At 34.4% G+C, this 19,453-nt stretch overlaps 1 protein-coding gene across 2 annotated transcripts in view; it reads left to right on the top strand.

Moving 5' to 3' along the window:
- The window catches only part of DNER (delta/notch like EGF repeat containing), a 134,794-nt gene that overhangs the window by 81,859 nt on the left and 33,482 nt on the right, over positions 1-19,453 (top strand). For both annotated transcript variants that reach the window (XM_074912317.1, XM_074912315.1), the window contains exons 5-7: positions 649-794; positions 7,580-7,733; positions 12,425-12,538. In XM_074912317.1, the coding sequence (XP_074768418.1) occupies positions 649-794; positions 7,580-7,733; positions 12,425-12,538 (414 nt within the window). The remainder of the gene's footprint in view (positions 1-648; positions 795-7,579; positions 7,734-12,424; positions 12,539-19,453) is intronic.

The raw sequence follows: 19,453 nt of genomic DNA, 5'->3' as shown, positions 1-19,453 counted from the left end.
ATACAATTGCAGGTGCTAGCCAGAGATTTGTGAATTTTCCTCTTCCTTGTCACAGGTTCCCATTTTTATGTTTTGTTCATCTGGTATATCATCCTATAGAGTGATCAGATCAGAAATTCAATATTATTTGTAATGCAAAATACAAAGAAATGCTGCCAAGTTGTGTATGTATGTTGCAAACTTCATAAAAAGTAAAGCCAAAGGGATTGTCTATTTATTACCAATGTAATGCGGTTTATGATCTGTGATTTTAAACTCTGAAATAACTTTTAGAAATCCATTTATCATTTTTCTCCACTGAATTTGATTTTAATATTCCTTGTCATTAAAAAAAATAAGGAAATATATTTTTAACTTATAGGCAAAAGCATTTGATTATTCGAGACCTAAAAAATAATAGCAGAATAGAGTTCTGGATGTTCACTAACCTGCCTTCCTTTTGTTAACCAATATAGTGAGTGTTTCTAAACTATATTCCAATTTGTATTTACATGCATTAAATTTAGATAGGTGTGTGTGAAATATGAGTAGTGATGTTCTTAGTTGACAGTTTATTTCAAATCAATTTTATTTGTTTATCTAGCAGTAGAGCATTAATATCTATTCACAGTTTTACTCATATGGTAAGAATTTTTATTTTTTTTTAAGGTTTTTTGAATGATTCAGTTACTAAGTGCATTGTGGCCCTACGCTTGACTGTGATAGTGAAAGTCAGTACCTGCATGCCTGTGGGAAGCCATTCAGATGACTTCCAGTGTTCGGGGAAAGGAAAATGTATCACCAAACCAGATGAGGTAAGGTGAGCTTATCAAGACTTTCCTGTAGTGTGGAAATTCCATGACAATATAAATACACGGTAAACTGTACTTGCTGTTCTGAGTGTATGCATACCTTGCTGCTGTGTAATAAACTTCTAAAGCTCAGAGATGTTACGAAATAATAACAATATATTTATTTGCTATTCCTAAAAATCAAACACTTAAAGTAAGAAAGCAACTGATATGAGATGCAGATTTATACCCTGCCCTGGCAATAAAACCAATTATTCAAATCAGGTATAAGGTAATGTGTACTGCATCTTACTGTCACTATAAAAGAATATTTCTTTATGAGATGAGGAGCATGTAGTGGGCACTTGGGATCCCTAATCTCTAGACCAGTGTGTTCCAGTTTAAGTCTCCAACCTTCTTTTGTTTTTAGTTTTGAGTTAATCTAGTATTTATCTCTCCACACCTCAGTAACTGCTCACTGAGAAATCACTGATCAGTGGAATGGAATTATCTGAGCATAATTATGAGAAGAAAGAGAATGGAGTAATTTGGTAATTCTTGGAAGTTTTCCTGTATAGCTTTCTCCTTTACTTAATACTACACTGAGAGATTACGATGGTGACAGCAATTCCACTGGCCACTGTGAATTTTTTGTGCGATCTAGTAATGTGAGAAAATAAGAACCAAATGTGTTAAATTTGCAGTCTGTATACTGCTTTTACAAAATCAGTATGGCCTTCTGTGAATGAGATCCTGTGTTCTCTGTTACCTTCTATATGTGTTGATTTTATTTCATGAATTAAGTCATTTACAGCACAAATATGCACAGTTAATCTTTGGTTTTATTAATACTCATTTGGGAGATAAAAGCAGTAGTAACTGTTGAGTAAATATTAACAGCTGTGAGCCTGCTGTGAGCACAGAAAATCTGGCATATTTAGGGAATTCACTGTTAGTTCATCTGCTACCATTTTCTGATTTAAATTCTCAATAAGCATGTTCGATAGAAAAATGACGTTTTGAAATATAACAACAATAATTAAATTGCTACAGTAATCTATGTATGCATGGCAGTGCTAACATCTGGAATAATTATCTATTTTATTTCTCATAAATGAAATTTTAAAATGCTTGAGGTAATGTGTGAACACAATTATTGCAAGATGCATTTAGAAATGCTACTCTACCATACCAACTGGCTGGTATCCAAATAAATTATTCATTCAGATACAGTGTCCTATTTCATAGTCCAGTTTAGTTTTTTCACTTTACTATATTTAACATTTTTATAAATTCAGCATCTTGAATTTATGTAAATAATATGTTCAAATTTACTATAGATAACAGCATATCAAAATGTCTTCTTTTTCATTTTTTGTCAAGTGAAAGTTTCTCTGGTTTTATGACTAATTTCTTTCTCTTATTGCATGTCATATGTCACAAAATAAAAATAAATTACTTCCTGTATCTATGCAGAAACAGTAATGCTTTTCTGTTTTAAGGAAAATGTATATATGGCCTTTAATAGTTATCTATGTTTTAGAAATCCTTGAGACATGACAAGTAAAATAAAATAATCTTTAAAAAGAAAGACAAATGGGCTTCATGGCAAGAAAGAGGAGCTATTATGTCACACAAAAAAAAGATAAATCAGTACCTGTACATCCCCACCTGTAATCTTGACATCAAAAATTTTATATGTTAAAACTAAACAGTGATAAATGAACCCCCCCTCATGCAAATGTAGTGTGTTGCTTTCCCTGCAAGATGAATAGAAAAATTTAGGGTTGTTCATATCTTTCCACCTATTCTTTCTTTGAACCTGAGATTAATAACAGGAAAATTTATTGAGGTAGTGTTTTTGATGTAACGTGCACTAGGCTGTAGTTAAGCAACACCCCTGTGGCTGAAGCTGTGGGACACAGAAATCATGTTGAAGTCTTTTTCTGAAGAGGCGTCTATCAATTCATGGTAGTCAGAGAACTGGAATTAGCAGGCTTCTCAATATCTCTTCAAATAAAATTTTAACTTCAGAAACGTAGTTGCTTTTAGTTTCACTGTCACAAACCGCTCCTGAATTTTCTAGAACTTGAATAAATGAAGAATGTGCCCAGTGATCCTCTTGAGTGCCATCAAACCTGTGTCAGGTAGCCTGTTGGGCTGCGGTAACTCACTAAAAACCTCAGATACAGTGTTTCCAAATGTAGATAATTTATGTCCAGCTTCCTACTCCAGGGAGAATAAAAATGTCATGTTGTCTATTCATCCACAGTGTTTTTTTAAAATCTGTCAGTTTTCCTCACTCTTTAGCCTATTAGTTGCATAAGAGAACTTCAGCCAGGAAACTGATTCAGGCCTAGCATAAGCAACATAGGTAAAAATAGAAGGTGCGTATTTCATTAAGCAGGATGTTTTTGTCATGGTTTAACTCGTCTTAGGTGAGATATGCCCTAAAATAGTTTGATGATTTCCCTAACGATGGAGCAAACAATTGCCAAAATTACATGCTTGACAGGCACCAACAGTTGCATCAGTTTCCCACAAGATGCATCTTCTGAACTTCTTTTTGCAGAACTGAAATTTAAAATTTTCTTTAGGTTTATAACACACCCTTTGTGATTTGCAGTTTGGTTTTATCTATAATTCATTCTGTTTTGCACAATCTGGTCTTACAGGATGCAGAGCAACTTATAAGAATGCATAAAAGGCCTAATACCGTGAACAAGCTAAGAGCTCTGCTGACTCTAGTCATTGCTTCTAGTGCCAAAAAGATTAATGGTTGTCTTTGTGTTTTTATGTACGTCATAGTTTTATTCCAAATCTAGTTTAATGTAAAAGAATGTAGTAACACATCTGCTTAATGGGAAAGTTAAATGTAATTAACAATCTGCAGTGATACAAGTGCAGTGGCATACTGTTGTCTATGGAGTACATAAAACTATAAACAGATGAATTCTGGTCTAACCTGCAAGTCTTGGACGGTTTTTACTCATTCCTTACTGATACACAACTCAGCTTCTCCTCAGCTAGATGCTTTTTATAGTGTGTGGGTATGAAAAGGAAAGTTGTAATGGCAGAGTTTCTTTTTCAATCATTGTTGCTTTTTGAAAGGAACATAAAATTCACCACTTTGTTCAAAGTTCTGTGAAGTGAGGTGATACTGAGTCAAAGCGATGACTTTTCCTTCCTTTGTATGAACTTTGTACCTCTGCTTTACTGCCATGCTTGCAATTCTTCTACAATGGAAGCAGGAATGTGTCAGAAGGATAATATTGGTCTTGGCATCATCACAATATAAATACCACTTTCACATTCATATACCCAGCTTTACACCAGAATTAGTTATCCTCAAACCAGTTAGCTGTGAATGGAAGAGACAAATCTTAGTATTAACCTAAAGGGAGAGATTTGTTTTATGTGAATTTCTGATTCTATGTAGGATTTTAAAGTGAACTTTGCCCATCCGTTGGATTTGAGCATCATGATTTTGGTTACATACCAGGATTAAGTGATTTCTTTCACAGATTTCTCTGTTCCATAGCCTCAGCTCTCCCACATAAAATATGTAAGAGCTGACTGTGTAAATATGAAATCTTATTGTTAGATTTGGAAACCTTAAGATTTACACAAATATGACTGGCCTCTGCCTGCACTGAGAAATAACATATTGAACTGAATAGCAGTGACTTCCACGCTTTCTACATTAGCTAGAAGCTTGGGGTAGATCCACTTGATTATATTTATAGAAAGGCTAATTATAAAAAATCCTCATGTATACCTAAAGGCATGCTCTGTTGCATAGGAATTTAGTTTCCTAAGTACAATATACTCCTAAACACAAAACATGTAATTATCATAGAGCAATGTTTTGCTCCAATATTATAGCAACTCACTGTGAGTTGTAATAAATACTCAAAGTCTTTCTCAGCAAGAGAAAGAATAGACATTATTTTTTTCCGGTCATTTTAACAGCTTCTTTACAAAAAGAAAAAAGGTGAGCTTTTATGGTATCTCTAGGCTGAAATTTAGAATCTGATAAGCACATTATTACTCTGCGTACTTAAAACAAGAAGAAACTACTATATTCCAACCAGATTTATAATCTCATACTTACATATTGGATAATATAAAATTATTTTAAATAATTTATTGCCATTCAAAATGATATATTACAGATTTGCACTCCTACAGTCAGGTAATATACACAGATGAACTGTCTATTGATAGTAGATTGTTTTGGAGTTCTTAGATAATGACTTTAACACTAGCATTATGGCAGTTTGTAGCTTCTTGACTTAGTTTTCCTCAAATATGCTAGTACTTGTCATCTAGTGAGAAAAAAAAACCTAATAGTATCATTGGGAAAAGTGAAGATGACATGCCTAATAAAAACGATGACACCTAATCTGCTCTACAGAGTAACTTGTCTGCATCTCAGAACTGTTACCTGTCATTAAACATTTCAGTCTGAAGTGTTACAATGCTCTTCTTTTGCTGCTTTCAAAACCCATTTTGTTAACTACAATTTATGGTAAATTGATCTCTCTAACATGCAGAAAGATGTTAATATTATCTGAGCTTTTCTTAACTTTCTATTTCATTAATAATGTTGAGGCAATGTCTGATTGTTGCATTGTTTAAATATATTAATACTTACTTTATAATGATCAGTTTCCATTGCTTCAAAATGAGATTTTAGTGCAGGCCCTGGTGTTTTTGTCTGTGTGGTCAGTACAGACATTCCCTTCTTCTCCAATGAATGGTTCAGATAATGACATGACAAGTATGTCTTACTGTTAGATCTAGCATAAACCAGCCGTGAACCTGAGCCTACCTAACAAACATAATACCTCTCTGTTCTGACAGATGATAACTTTGATGGGATGTTATAATTCTTGGATCTCTTGCTTAGGGATGTCTTTAGCGTCAGATAGATATAGGTAAGCCTGTTTTCATTTCCAGTGCATACACAAAGACCAGAAACATTTAAATGAGATCAAGACTCTGATCTCTTTAAATAACACAGAATCTAGCTACAGTGCCTGTATCTTTCCACATGCTCTACTCATGTCAATTTTAAGAAAAAATACCTTTTTTTTCGTAGTGCAATATCTCACTTTGTTCATCCAGAAGAGGTGAGTTACTCTATGAGACAGGCAGCAACCTTGATTTTGTATTGTCTAAACTCAACACTCCATTCCAAGAATGATAATAAACACTTTAAGTCAATAACATAATTTAGTATCAGTAAGAGAACAGCTGTGAAGGATGATGCAGGCAACATGTTTATGTGCACTATTTACCTGAGTCCTGATGCAATATATGCACAATTGTACTGCATAACTCCATTGATATGAGATATTGAAGACAACACTAATTTTGAACCACTGATCACTGTTGTCTTTAGGGACCAAAGTGATCCCTGTGCTGATGTGTTTTCCACCAATGCTATATGGAAATGTGGAAATACTTACTGTGTATTATGTTAATTGTTTAGTTCTTAAATAAAAGTTATTATCTGTTTCACTCTGATAGCTACTTTCCTGTGTAGCTCATGAATTATCCTCAAAGCAAGTTGCTGTGCTATGGGATTATAGTAATTTTGACTGTGTTTTGCTTGCCTGTGTTTTCTTTCTGTTGAACTACAGCCTTGTTTGGAAACCTGTCATTGCTAATGTGTGAGATATTCAGAGCTGTTTTGTGAAGAGGCTTGGGTAAATACCAGAACATGTATAGACTGTACTCTTATCGAGGACTTCTGGCACTCCTGATAAATAGTATATCCATCATTTTGAGTTTTGAACATGTATAGTATTAATCCTTGTTTAAACTCTGCCACAGTAATACTTGTAAGGAAGAATGAAATCTGAGTTTTAATGAGTGAAGTTTTTTACTTGTATGAAGATGATTATGTTCTTTTCCACTTAGGTCACAGCTGTTTATTCATATGAAGCAAACATGAGTAAAAATAGAAGATAAAATACTAACCCCATCTCTTTGTTTCTAGTTCCATGCACGTTTTGATCTTTGCATTACAATATCTGTGCATGGGACAGCTGTGTTCCAGCCCTAATGATCTGACTTTGAAACGTATGAGAGTGAGTGATGTTGCCATCTAGTGTTTAATGAACAAAGAAAGTAAGGTATTTAATCTAAATGAGAGCTTTCCTTGCTTCCATTCTTTGAGACGTCCTTGGCAATCTTAGTGACCTAAAGATTTTTTAAAAATCTAATTAAACTTACTTTATTACTAACAAAAATGTGCCGTATCGTGCCTGCTACAGGGTTTTTAAATCTTTAACATGTGTAGTGCTCTTGATCTTTTATTAAGCAGCAGGGTTTGGAAAAAGTAGCAAATATGTTCAGAAGAAGACATATTTTAACTGAATTGAAGGGGTGCATCACTGCTGAAGTACCACTAAAGTCAGCCTCTCGGGCCCCAGCCCTGCCCTTCACATAAAGGGTGCATCTTTGTAGTAGGATTTTGTTGCAGTAAATCTGCACATTTCTTATTCTGACAGTTATTCCAGTCTATAAATGTAATTTCTGGAATGGAAGAAAAAATTTATAGTGATTTAGGTATTATGGATCTGATCCCAGCCTCCTTGTCTAGATGAAATTACCTGACATCCTTAAAAATTTTAGCTGAAGAACTGGTATTTCAAAGAGTAACTTTGTGCAGTTGATGTATTTATGGCAGCTACTCTTATGAACAGGAAAACAACAAAAACATCTTTGTTCAGTAGAGTATTCAATGAAATATAATCTTTGAAAATTTATTGTGAAGTACATATTGTGTTTGGTTTTAGGCAACTTTTTTCTGCCACTGCGAGGATGAGTATAAGGGTTCCCAGTGTGAAGAATTTGATGCTTGTCAGAGCCAGCCCTGTCAGAACAATGCAACCTGCATCGATGTAGCACAGAAACACGACAGGAATAATTTCACCTGCAGCTGCCTGGCTGGTAGGTTTTGTATTATGCTTTGCATAATGCCTTTTTGTTTTTAACATTCAGTGCATATCTTTTGCAGAGCAGTGAACCGTGCAGCTTCAGGTACTACAAAAGAAGGAAAATACAACATGAAGGCTGTGGAAGATTCTTCATTTGTGAAAAATGACACTGAAAGAACACATCTGAACCATAACCTAATTAGTGAATTATTCATAACTAATAGAACTTTACCTTCTAAGAAGATATGACCAAAATTTTGTTTACATCAGCTTTTTCTCAATCCTTTTTTTTTTTTCAGTGTAGATTTTAAGTATGCATTATAACTAACCTATCAATAAACATGCTTTCATTGTAACTAGTAAACTCTTTTCTTCAGTTGCACCAATCAAGGGGAAGAAAATTCTCTCCTCACTATGCAGTTGTGGGATTATTCCTCAGAATTAACAAATTTAGAAAACTTTTTTTAAAAATTCATAAACCAAACAGAGCAATTTGTGGGTTTTTTTAATGAACAAGTGTCTGAGTTCTCTGAAGTTACTTTAAGAATATTTGCTTTGAAAATTTTATCAAATGAATATAGACATCTTAATTGAAATTAAAATTAAACTAAGTACAATGGTCATATGTTGGAGGGTAAATTAAAGATACATGTTGATGGAAAAAACATAAATGGCTGTTATAGAAAACTTTGCTATCTGAACTTTACATTTCAAAGCCAAACTCAATTATTAGAACTTTACTTAAATATATATTTTTTAAAATAATTTAAAAATAAAAAGTTTGCAAATATTATGATCAATATCGGGTAATTTATTTTTCTTCCTACCATCATTTTAATGTACACTTTCATTTCTGTAATACTGGTCAGTTGATATTAGAGGGAAAGGGGACTTATCTGAACAAGAAAAAAAAGAGGAAAAAAAAGGAAGATGCTTCCAGAATAGGCTCTAAGATCTGCAGAATATAAGATCTATATAATAAAAAGCAGATAGAGAAATTAATGATTTGGTCAGTTTTCTAGTGCTTGTGTCTAAATGGTTATTGATTAACTTTAATGCTGGGTGGGTATTTGTGTTCATTAAATATATATAAAAGGTACATGAAGCAAAACTTCCCTTATTCTGCCCCAAAGCAGGGTCAGGGAGTGGGTGTTCTGAATAGCCCTTTAAAGATGGGAATATTCTTATTCTTTACTTTAAGACATGTCAGCACAGACTAGAGAAACTTCTAGCTGCACTAGATTATGCGTAAGTACCAGCCTGAAAAATGACTGAGCCAGAAGCAGGTGGATGCAAGTGAGGCTTTAATGTGGCTGCCATGTGCTACCCTCTGAACTGTTTTGTGAATTTTGCAGTTTAGCAGATCACCAAAGGCTCCTTCATTCTCTCCAAAGGCCAAGATGTTTCCTTTTAATTATAATTCCTCTGCCTCTAGGACTTTGACTTCTTCTCTCTTTGCTTAAAGTCACTATAGTGAGTGTGCAGCAAGAAAGGGATTTATATTTGTATTTTAATTTTTGTTATATAATGACTTGGATTTATACTGCTCTGAAAGTAAGATATGAAGTTATTATGCAGGTGTACTCTTATTTCACAAATTTGCCAAACGATCAACTGTCACTTTAACAAGATATGTAAATACAATTGAATAATGATTTAAATATAAGACAGATCAGAGTGGAACAAACTTCAAATGTTTGAACAATCCTTACCATTACTGTCATGTTGAATATGGTTGATTGAGAATTCTTTTGGATTTTGAGAATTAGTTTCCAATTAGCAAAGAAAAAAATGTGTGTTTGTTCTGTTTGTGTTGTTTGCTTTTATTGAGATAGCTGTCTTGGAAATTGTTCTACATCAAGTATTATTAGGCTAAATTTCTTTTTTAAAATTCCCTATCTCAGAAGATGTACAAGAATGATTCTAAAAAAACCTGTCTGAATTCCATTAAATCACAATTATTGGAATATAATTTTAACATAAAATATTTTTCAAATACTTCAAAATTCTTGGGTTTAGTTGTGTGAAAAAAGCTTTAGGGGGAATATTTATGTTAATTCTGATATGCTTATTGTAAAACCTAAGAGTGTTTCCACTAGGAAAACTTAATAATTACAAGTTGTACAGCTAAATTTTGCAGAGTAACATAAATATACTTCCCACTTATGTAAAAGACTCCAAAGGCGGTATTGCTGTTTTTACTCTTGGATCAAGTCTGTGATTGTTCCTGCTTCTATTGGTAAATTACAAATTATAGTGCCTTGATAAAGCAGATGTTATTTTATTTGTGTAATGATATAAAATTTTAGAGTTTTTTTGGTTATTATGATCCTAGATATCTGCACCAAGTGCTTATGCATTTTGTAAAAATTTGGCCTCTCCATACTTTTAAAAGCTCCTTATGAGTTAAAAACTTAGTTGCTATTAGGGACAGGCATTTCAATTGCTTGCTTCATAAAGTGTTAGCACAACTGTAAAAAAATTGATACCACGAGATGACAGGAATCATGACAATTTCTTGAAGAAAATGTGTTTCTCTTACATATTTTGGAAATATATTTCTATTCATCTATTTACTGTCTTATAACTTTGGATTTTATCAGTTTAAAAACCATTTCTATAAAATATAATTTATGCTTTGTTATTTTCATAATTGTTTCTTCTCCTTATCTCTAGAACAATTGTTAGCTTCTACTAGGGGGAAAAAATAACGTCAAAATTCTAAATATTTCATTCTGCAAAACCCTGCCTACTTCTCATAGTATAAAACAAAGCTTACAATAGATGGAATGAAATTATTTGGTTTCCATATGTGAAGGCTTCCCTTCTGAATGATAGCGTGATCAAGTCCCTCTTGGAAATCCTCAGTATACCTTATATAGTTAATTTACTACATTCTGGAACTTGCGATGTTGTGCTCCATAACCTCCACACATTATGTTTAGGTTTAGCTTTTAAGTTTTTTAAAATAGTTTTTCTTAATATGAAATGTCTAATATTATTCAAATGGCTTAATCATTGGTAACTTCAGTGGCTTGCATTTCTACCCATAATTTTTCCCCCCAAATTTGCACTTTCACAAACTTGATAACAGTTTGAAGATGGAAAAATGCTTAAATGAGTTAAGCATATTCAATACTGTGTTACGATTCATAAAAATAATCAGCTGAATGTGAGAACATGAAAAAACATTAAGCCTATAGATGAAAGAAATCAGTTGATGTAGTCTTCTTGTAATACTTCAGTGCTGGTTTTGTAGATTTTATGTTAATTTGAGACCAGTTAGAGTTATAGAAAATCACTAGTTATCTGGAGTGAGGCTGATGTCTCTCAAGTGCCTTAATCTGGTCCAGAGGAGCTACCTCATGAGAACATAGTTCTGGTTTTCAACCTCATTATTTTTCTCCAGTTTAGGTGATTTGTGAGCATTAATCCAGAAACAGCATAAAAGAGAGGGTTTTTTTCCCAGGTTTTGGATTGCAGAAGATAGGATCATAATTTAGATCTCTATAGCATATAAAAGCAGTAAAGTACACAGAGAGGAAAGCCTTACAGATCTTTTTCTATAGCAGTGCTCTAGCAACTCTAAATACAACAATCTATGTTGAGAGGTATTTTATGGTGACATCAGTATATTTGAACTTGTATAGGTATTAGCCTGCCCAAAAGACTTATAAATGTTAATTTTGATTGCATTAAGAATAATTATTTAATCAAAATAAGATATTTTTTTTCCCCTTTTTCTTCCCTGCATAAGCACATTCTAGTCCAGACATGTTTTCTATCTCACCTTGGAGTCTTTGTCTTAGCTAGCTGTTCATAGCAGTGTATTAACAGTGTCACTTAGTCATAGTTTATTGGTCTTTACCACTAGCTGTTGCGATAAACATGCTTGTTATAGAAGATATTTACAATTTTATGTAGGGTTCCTATTAAAAAAAATGCTTCTGTGTCTAGTGTGTAGTTTCTCCTGCGGCCATGCATCTAAGATCACTTCTTGGAGGTAAATACAAATTAGAAAGGGGAATGTGTGGTATTTGTTAATGAGTTTAAGTCTGTAGTATTTAATCATTTAGATTGTATTTTGTACGTTTGTTCATTTTTTGGAGATGTGTTATAGACATCAGACATATGGAACAAAGCAAACTTATGGTCAAATAGTACAGTACACACAATCTGTAGCTTGTGAACTTATAGGAGCTTATTTGGAGGAGTTTGCAACTGTGCTGAGCAGTTCTTCACAGCTCCCACTTAAAATAAACACTCTTTTTGAAGCCCAGAAGTAGGAACAAATGACAGTCATTCAGCATATGCACAAATAATTCATAATGTCTTGTTTAAAGTCTTGCTAAAGATTATTGACTTGAGATTCAAGATGTTTGAAAACCATTCAAAAATTACTTTTTTGGTTATATGGGTGCTGATGAGGGTCCAGCACCAAACTCCATTATACTAGTGCTGCCAGAATATCGCTGCTGGTAAAATTGATATAATCTCTAGATTTCCACTAATTATTTCTGTTTCTTCAGTAAGAAGTGTAATTTCTAATTAAAAATCTCATTTTATATGATATTAGAAGACTGTCCTGGATTCTGTTTCTTTCTTTGGCTAATTTTTTTCAGGAAAACTAATAGTACTGTTTGAATGACCTAGTAATAGTTTTAGTGATAAAACCCCATTTTCGCTATGTGTGCTGTTTTGTAGGTTACACTGGAGAGCTGTGCCAGTCAGAAATTGATCATTGCATCCAGCAGCCATGCCAAAACGGAGGTACCTGCTCATCCAACATCAATGGATTCAGCTGTCAGTGCCCAGAAGGTAAACAGCAAAGACCTATCCAGTACCTCATGTAAACTGGTGTTTTGTCGAGTGTACTTTGTCTAAATTTTCAGTTATATTTTTATATATATGTATATTTAAATTTTTTTAATTGTGCCTTAGGCCATAATTGTAAGCAGAAAAAAAAATCCAGATGAGATAATCAGCAACATTATATAATGTATAACCAGCAATAGTATATAAAATATGGTAGGAACTTAGTGTTTCAGTGTGTATGTGGCACAGAAATGTTCTCTCATTGTCTGGCAACTCTACAGTAGAAATCAGGCTCCAGCACTGTGTGAAAGGTGAATCTGAGGAGGCTTAGGGTGTGATTTTTATGTTGTCCAGTAAATATGTGAGAAAAAGCTGCCTCCTTTATAGTATTTGCATATTTCTGCATATGGCTCTGTTGTCTAAAATGTGTGTAAGAGCAATAATTCAAAACTAAAGGAATGGTTTTAATTCCACAAAGTTTTAATTCATTCTCCTTTCTATTTCGACTTACTCCTTTCTCTACATAAAAGCTTTTCAGTGATTCTCATTGGTGAACACTGTAAATGTAACTATGTGAAATGAGGACACCACAACGCTAAAGTGCTTTCGTAATACTTTGCTGACTGGAATGCAGACATGTAAATCACTCATAAAAAAATTATCAGGAGTGAAAGCTCTGAATTGTGAAGACTTCTATTGGTTATTTATAATTAAGATTAGAACCTTGAACTAAATTCCATTTCTGTTCTTATTTGATCTGTGGATGTTGTTTTTATTCTGCCAGCACTTTATGCTTGCTCTAAGGGTACAAGTCTTTGATAACTGCTATGGTAATATATACTTGCTTAATCATGAAGATTATTTGTAATGTCTTTAGACTGATTGATCAGAAATTTACATGCATTCTTCTTAGAGTCTGTTCAAGGATCTTTAAAGATGTGTTGTGGGAAATCATCTTTCCAATATAATAAATGCTTGGAAAAACAGCTACTGGGATTTTTGGTTGGTTTAGAACTGCCATATTTGTTTCTGTATGTGGCATAATTGCTTCCTCCTAACGACCTGTTAATGAACATGCTCACCATCTCTCCACTTCTCTCCTACCGACACTTGAGACGCTGGCCATGGGACAGGGCTACTGGTGGGTTGAGGTCCCTAGACAGCCACATCACTCATCCCCTTCTGTGGGTGTGCTGGGGCGCTGTGGCTGGGGTACGGTACATGTAGCATAGCTCTTCAGTGCCTCGCTAAAAGGCATTTATGCCTTGGCTGCTGTGCAGGGTTGTGGCTGCTCTCCTGCTCAGGGAGCTCATGCCAGCGGCAATTAGCCTCTGAAGGGGAGTGGGGCAGGTGCCAGCTCTGCCTGGCCCACAGGCCCTGGCACGGCTGCCAGGAGCAGTGCTGGCTGCGCCAAGGGCCCCGTGCTGTGTGGGAGACCTAGAGCACAGGAGAGGAAAACCTTCTCTTCATCTCCCTCCAGAGCTCTCTCCCCAAAGAGAGTGATGGAGATGTTATCTGATGTGCCACTGCTTGATCAGCATTCTTGCTGATAGCAGCTTTTCTGCTGCAGGAGAACCAAGTTACTTGTGCCTCCCTTTTCTCAGTTTTGCTCGTGTTTTGCTATCTCTGTGTTATGCCACTCGGTCCTACAGTCTTGTTGTCTGCTTTGCTTCTTGAGTATTGATCTGCTCCTTCCTTTGCCACTGATCCATATTTGTGTTTGGTAAGTTTCCAGTTGTTTCTGTTGTGTGCTCTGCTTTAAGTAGGCTTATTTGACACTGTCATTGTACTATCTTAGTATTTAGGCTGTATGCTTTGTTCTTTTTTTTCTTCTGGGCACATTGGTGCCATTTTCTCAGTATTCTGGTATTTTTGTTTCTTGGCGCTTCTTATTATGTGTTACAAATCTGTGTTCCTTTTCTGCTTGTAGTCTTGAGGTTTTATATGGTTTCTGGATTTTCCTTAAAGATACAGTGTGCTTTTTGACCCTTCAAGAGGAAAGGAAAGAAATTACAATTACTTAGCAACTTCAAGAAGTACCTCTCTGCTCACAGACTTTGTTGATAGGCAAACATGCTTTTTGTGTCACTTGTCTGAAACTTTTTGTGCAAAGTTACCAGTTCTAGTCTCCCAGTATAATTTCTGTGTTTCCAAGAACAGCAGTGTTATAGAGCAAGGATAGAGTTGGGGGAAGAGCTGTTACTCTGCTTATTTGTCTAACACGCTCACGTGGTATAAATGTTTTCAAAAAGCACTTGGGCAACAAGAATAAATTTTTACTAAAATACATTTACAAGTCTTGTTAAGATCAGTTTTCATACCTTGACCTGTATTATTTCCAATGTAGGAAAAGTGTTTGGAGGGGATAGGAAGTTTCAGGAATCCCTTTCTGGACTGCCCAGCATTATTTCCCTTAGAAGAAAAGTCTTGTATACACCATGTCTGATTGTTGGTGCCCTAAGAAAATCATTCTTAGGTTTGCAAGAACAAATGCCATCTTGTGTGCATGGTCACTCTGCCAGAGTGAGCCTGTGATAACTCAATAGCAGCCATGGAGGTTCTTCTTGACTCTCTAATAATTACCATTGTTTCAGAGAGCGAACACTTCCCATTAAATTACAGAGCTGTGCTTCCTACTCATGTCCTCACTGCAAAGAGGGGATAGTGTTTGTGCAGAAGTGACACAGTCTGTCTGCAAGGGCCAGTGCTATTGCTCTGGAGTAGCCTAATGGATGTATTATGTAATAAGGTGTTGCTTTTCCATCTTGTTCTGGAAGACCTCCTAATGCCAAGAAACTCAGGAATTCAGGTATTTTGTGGAGGGAAAGAAAGGGATGGTTTAACAAAAGATACTGTCTAAATTTGCTAATGACTGCCTTTCCCATGATTCTTCTTTCTTCTTTTGAGGTATTATCCTTTCAGAGGCATATTTTGAGAGCTTTTGTTTGGATTTTGAAGAGGTTTAGTTATTTTTGTAAATACAACAAAGGATAGTTAAGGGAAAATTGCAGATGCAATAACTTGCAGATTTGCTATTTTTAGCATGTCCTCAAATTTTCCATTAGAAAAAAAAACAAAACCCTACCAAACCCCCATGATAGGTTTCTAATTTAAGTGAGGTCTCTTGCTTTGCTGCTCTTCTCCTGCTGTGCTTAATAGTAATTGCTTGTTGAGAAGAGGCCTTTCTGAAGTGCTAATTCAGCACAGTGGGGGAAAGGTAGCCAAGGAGCTTATATATGTGTAAAAACTAAGACTGGAGGTATAATGTGGTCAGGCAGCAGAGGACAAGAGGAGATAGAAAGTATCACAAAGGGAAAAGAAAACGATGGCAGAAAAAGGAATGAGATGGAAACAATGAGGAATGATCTCAAGACTGTGCATTTCTTTTATGATGATATCTGTGGTTCATGAAAGAAGCATGTGATAACTTACAGAAGGTGAGATCTGAGGCACTGAAAAAGCAGCCTAGATCAGATATGAACATTTCATGAATATTCTTTAGACAATTCTACTGTCCTAAGAGTCCTTTAGTAAAGAAAATGTCTTTATGCTTGCAGATTCCATTTTCTGTATGATGCATTTTAGAATTTAATGTCAAAAATACATCAGAAAATAAACTGCTATCTGAAGTTTTTGCCACCTGTACTAAAGAGAAAATTGGATTTTATACTCAAATTTATAGTGAAGAAGCTTAACCAATACTAAGGGCTGAAGAATTCGTTCCAAATGTTGACTCTGTTATTGTGAAAAGGATGTTTGGCATGTTGTATTTACAATGGGGAAGGGATCTTTGATCATCTTCTTTAAAGTTTCATGATAATAAACATATATTTAGCAAATATTACCTTCAAATGATCACGCGAAGAAATTTCTAGACATTCTAAAAATCCACACATAGTAAACATCTGTCAACCTGAACATGGATATTTGAAATGTATATTCAGAATGATTCCATAAATATCCATAATCCCCTCTGGTTTTTTTTCTACTTATTGTAATGTATAATGAACTACTGTAGTGACAGTAATACTAATTCATTCTATTTGAGTTGATTGCGGTACTGCTTATCAATTTATAAATTGGATTACTTCATTTTCTTTAAGTCACTGAGAAGTTACCTATCATGGCTTGAGCTCAGAGGGCACCCTGAAGTGGAATCAATGAAACATTAAAAAAGCAACTTGGAATAAGCAAATAGAATTACCATAAATGTTTCAGCGATGGAGAAACTAGTTATCCTCATATATGTTGTTATTAAATTCAGTGAAGTCTTTGTTAAATGTTTTAAAAAAATAAAGAGTATGGAAATTGCCTGATTGTGTGGTGAGGAAATGCAAGTCTCACTAATCTGTTCCTTACACATGCAAATTTTGTGAAGTTGATAGAATGAAAGACTTGGTACTTGTGTGTATATATATTTTACATATTTTAAACATTTGGAGAGACTTTGTTAATTTTACTCATAAAACAGTATTAAAATAAATTATTGGCAGAATATGGTTTTGAACAAAGCCAGATAATAATTAGCAAAGCTCAGATCAGTTATTCTAACAAAGAAATGTACTTCTGCTGCAAGATGTTTTTGAAGTTGTTACATGCAGTTTTAATGTCCTGGTGATGTGTACAGATGAGTTGCATTCAGTGTTACAGGAAAACACTAATCTTTGATAAAAACAGCAAGCATTCAGCTGGCCAACCACATGAAACTGGCTTGGATTCTTGGGGTTTTGATGCTTTCTCTGTGTAGAGGTCACCTGCTCTGACAGAAATGGTGGAAATCTTTTAATTCAGATTACTATATTTTTGAAATTAGTGATCAGCAATAACAGATGTCATAGACATCCTGCAGAAGGAGATAGAAAACAGTCTTATAATTAGGAGTTTAACACATAGATTACTATAGATTACTGAAATTCACATTTCAGGATTTATTTTATTTTACTATTGAAAATTTGATTTGTCTAGCTGCAGGTGACTACAGCTAGGCAACACACTGAGCAGAAGTGCCCTGAAATACCTGCAGGTATTTCTGGAAATACTGGAAAGCAGCAAATTTATGAATATTCTTATTGTGGTTTCTGTGGTTTAAAAAAATAAAGAGTTTGACAGCTATAGGAGATGCTAAGTTGTGATTCATATGTGTTGATTTGCAATAGCAGCTAGAAAATGCACATTGTCACCATGAATTTTAATTGACTGGGAGAACAGAAGTTATTTGCCTAGATTAAGAATAGTTGAAGTTTCAAGGTCTTCACTTTTTTCTGGGCTTCATTGTTCATGTAAAAGCCTTTTTCTATATTATATCTTGCAGAAGTAATTCTAACTTCTTTATGTACAATAAACCCATTTGTTATCTTGATTCCAGGAAACTAGGTCACACAGCTGTTGCATATGGAAGATTTCCCAAGGTTACTGGTGATTAGAGAATACAGAATTCTTCATATTGCCATCAGAGAGTTTAATTTACCTGAAGAACGTTTTGTTGTTAATTAAAAATTTTTATGGCTGTTTAGTTTCTGGTACTTTCTGCTAATCTAATGTTTTTACCTGGCATCTTCCCAAATTGCTCTTATTTTTAATAGACTTCTCCTTAATGTTTTAGTGGGTTTAGCTTCTGTTCATCCCTCTGTTCATCTTTATCCGTAAAGACTTAGCTAGGGTGAATTTCAATCAAAATCTTACAACTACATTGTAATGATTTCTTGTTTCCTTATGAAGAGTACCTTTTTTCCCTGTACAAAATTCTGGTGAAATACCATCAGACATCTTGTATTTCCTCACAAAACAATTTTCTATAGGGAATATAATAAATTGTCTGGATTTCTTTTAGTATTTATCCCTGTATTTCAAATCCTAAGGTTTTGTAATCCTGAGTCCTAGCAATTCACAGACTTAATTTTTCATATTTGTGTAATTCTTGGAAATACGTCTAACATAACATTCAGTCAAGTTGGTTGTTCTGCAGACTGTATAAAAAGCAGTTTTACAGTATCTTCAAAAAATGTTTAACTTCCTTGATTTGTACATGGCTCTTTTGTTTTCAATAGCCAAGTAATTAAAATCCCACCATTATAAGAAATCTGTTTCTTATCCAGAGCTTTTCTATCTCTGAAAACATTTCCTGATCTAGTTTCTATCACTGCCCTAGAGGTCTGTAGGGATATTTACAGAATATCACCTGACTTAATACTTCTATTCTTCCTGAGAACTCCAAATGGTCTGATCCATGTAAACACAAATATTGCATTATGTTTTTTAGCAGTATACATATTTTCTAATATTACCTTTCCCCTTTACCTTCTGGGTTATTCCTTTGGTAAATTTTGCATTCAGATCTTTGAAATCACCAACAGTCTTTAGATTTCTCTCATGTCCCTGTTACACCAATAATGACCTAGATGCAGGGTTGGGTTCATGTTAGCTGACTGAAGAACAGTTTATCCCCAGAAAAATAATCTTCACTTTTATTTGTTTTTCTCCAGCATTTGTTTTTGTTTTCAGTCAATAAACCTCAGAATTTGATTTTTAAATTTATTATTTTCATTATTTGTTTTTAACAATTTTATTGATATGGACTTAAAAGTACATTCAGAAATGTCAAAATAAAAGATCTTCAGATGTGTAACTACTGCTGCTTTGAGTATTTTGGGGTATTTAACTCATACATAAGATTTAATCTTCCAGAATCAACTAAACAACATTTCACAGCACAGTCAAAGATAGCACAAGGGCAACATGTTTTAGTGTATTTTAAACCTGCATATGTTCTTGAAGTGCTTTGTCACTTGAAACATTAGCCATCTGCCAGTAGGCTTCTCTTTGTAGGGAAGATTATTGCAAGGGTTGTAGTGAAGCAGCATTAGTGTCATTGTGTGACCTCAGATCTCTTTCATCCTTTTTAATCCGGTTTCAGAGTTA

The sequence above is a fragment of the Athene noctua genome, chromosome 8 (genome assembly GCF_965140245.1).
Source record: "Athene noctua chromosome 8, bAthNoc1.hap1.1, whole genome shotgun sequence".
Taxonomy (NCBI): Eukaryota; Metazoa; Chordata; class Aves; order Strigiformes; family Strigidae; genus Athene; species Athene noctua.
Note: the sequence above shows the minus strand (reverse complement) of the source record. Positions and strands in the feature narration are given on the sequence as shown.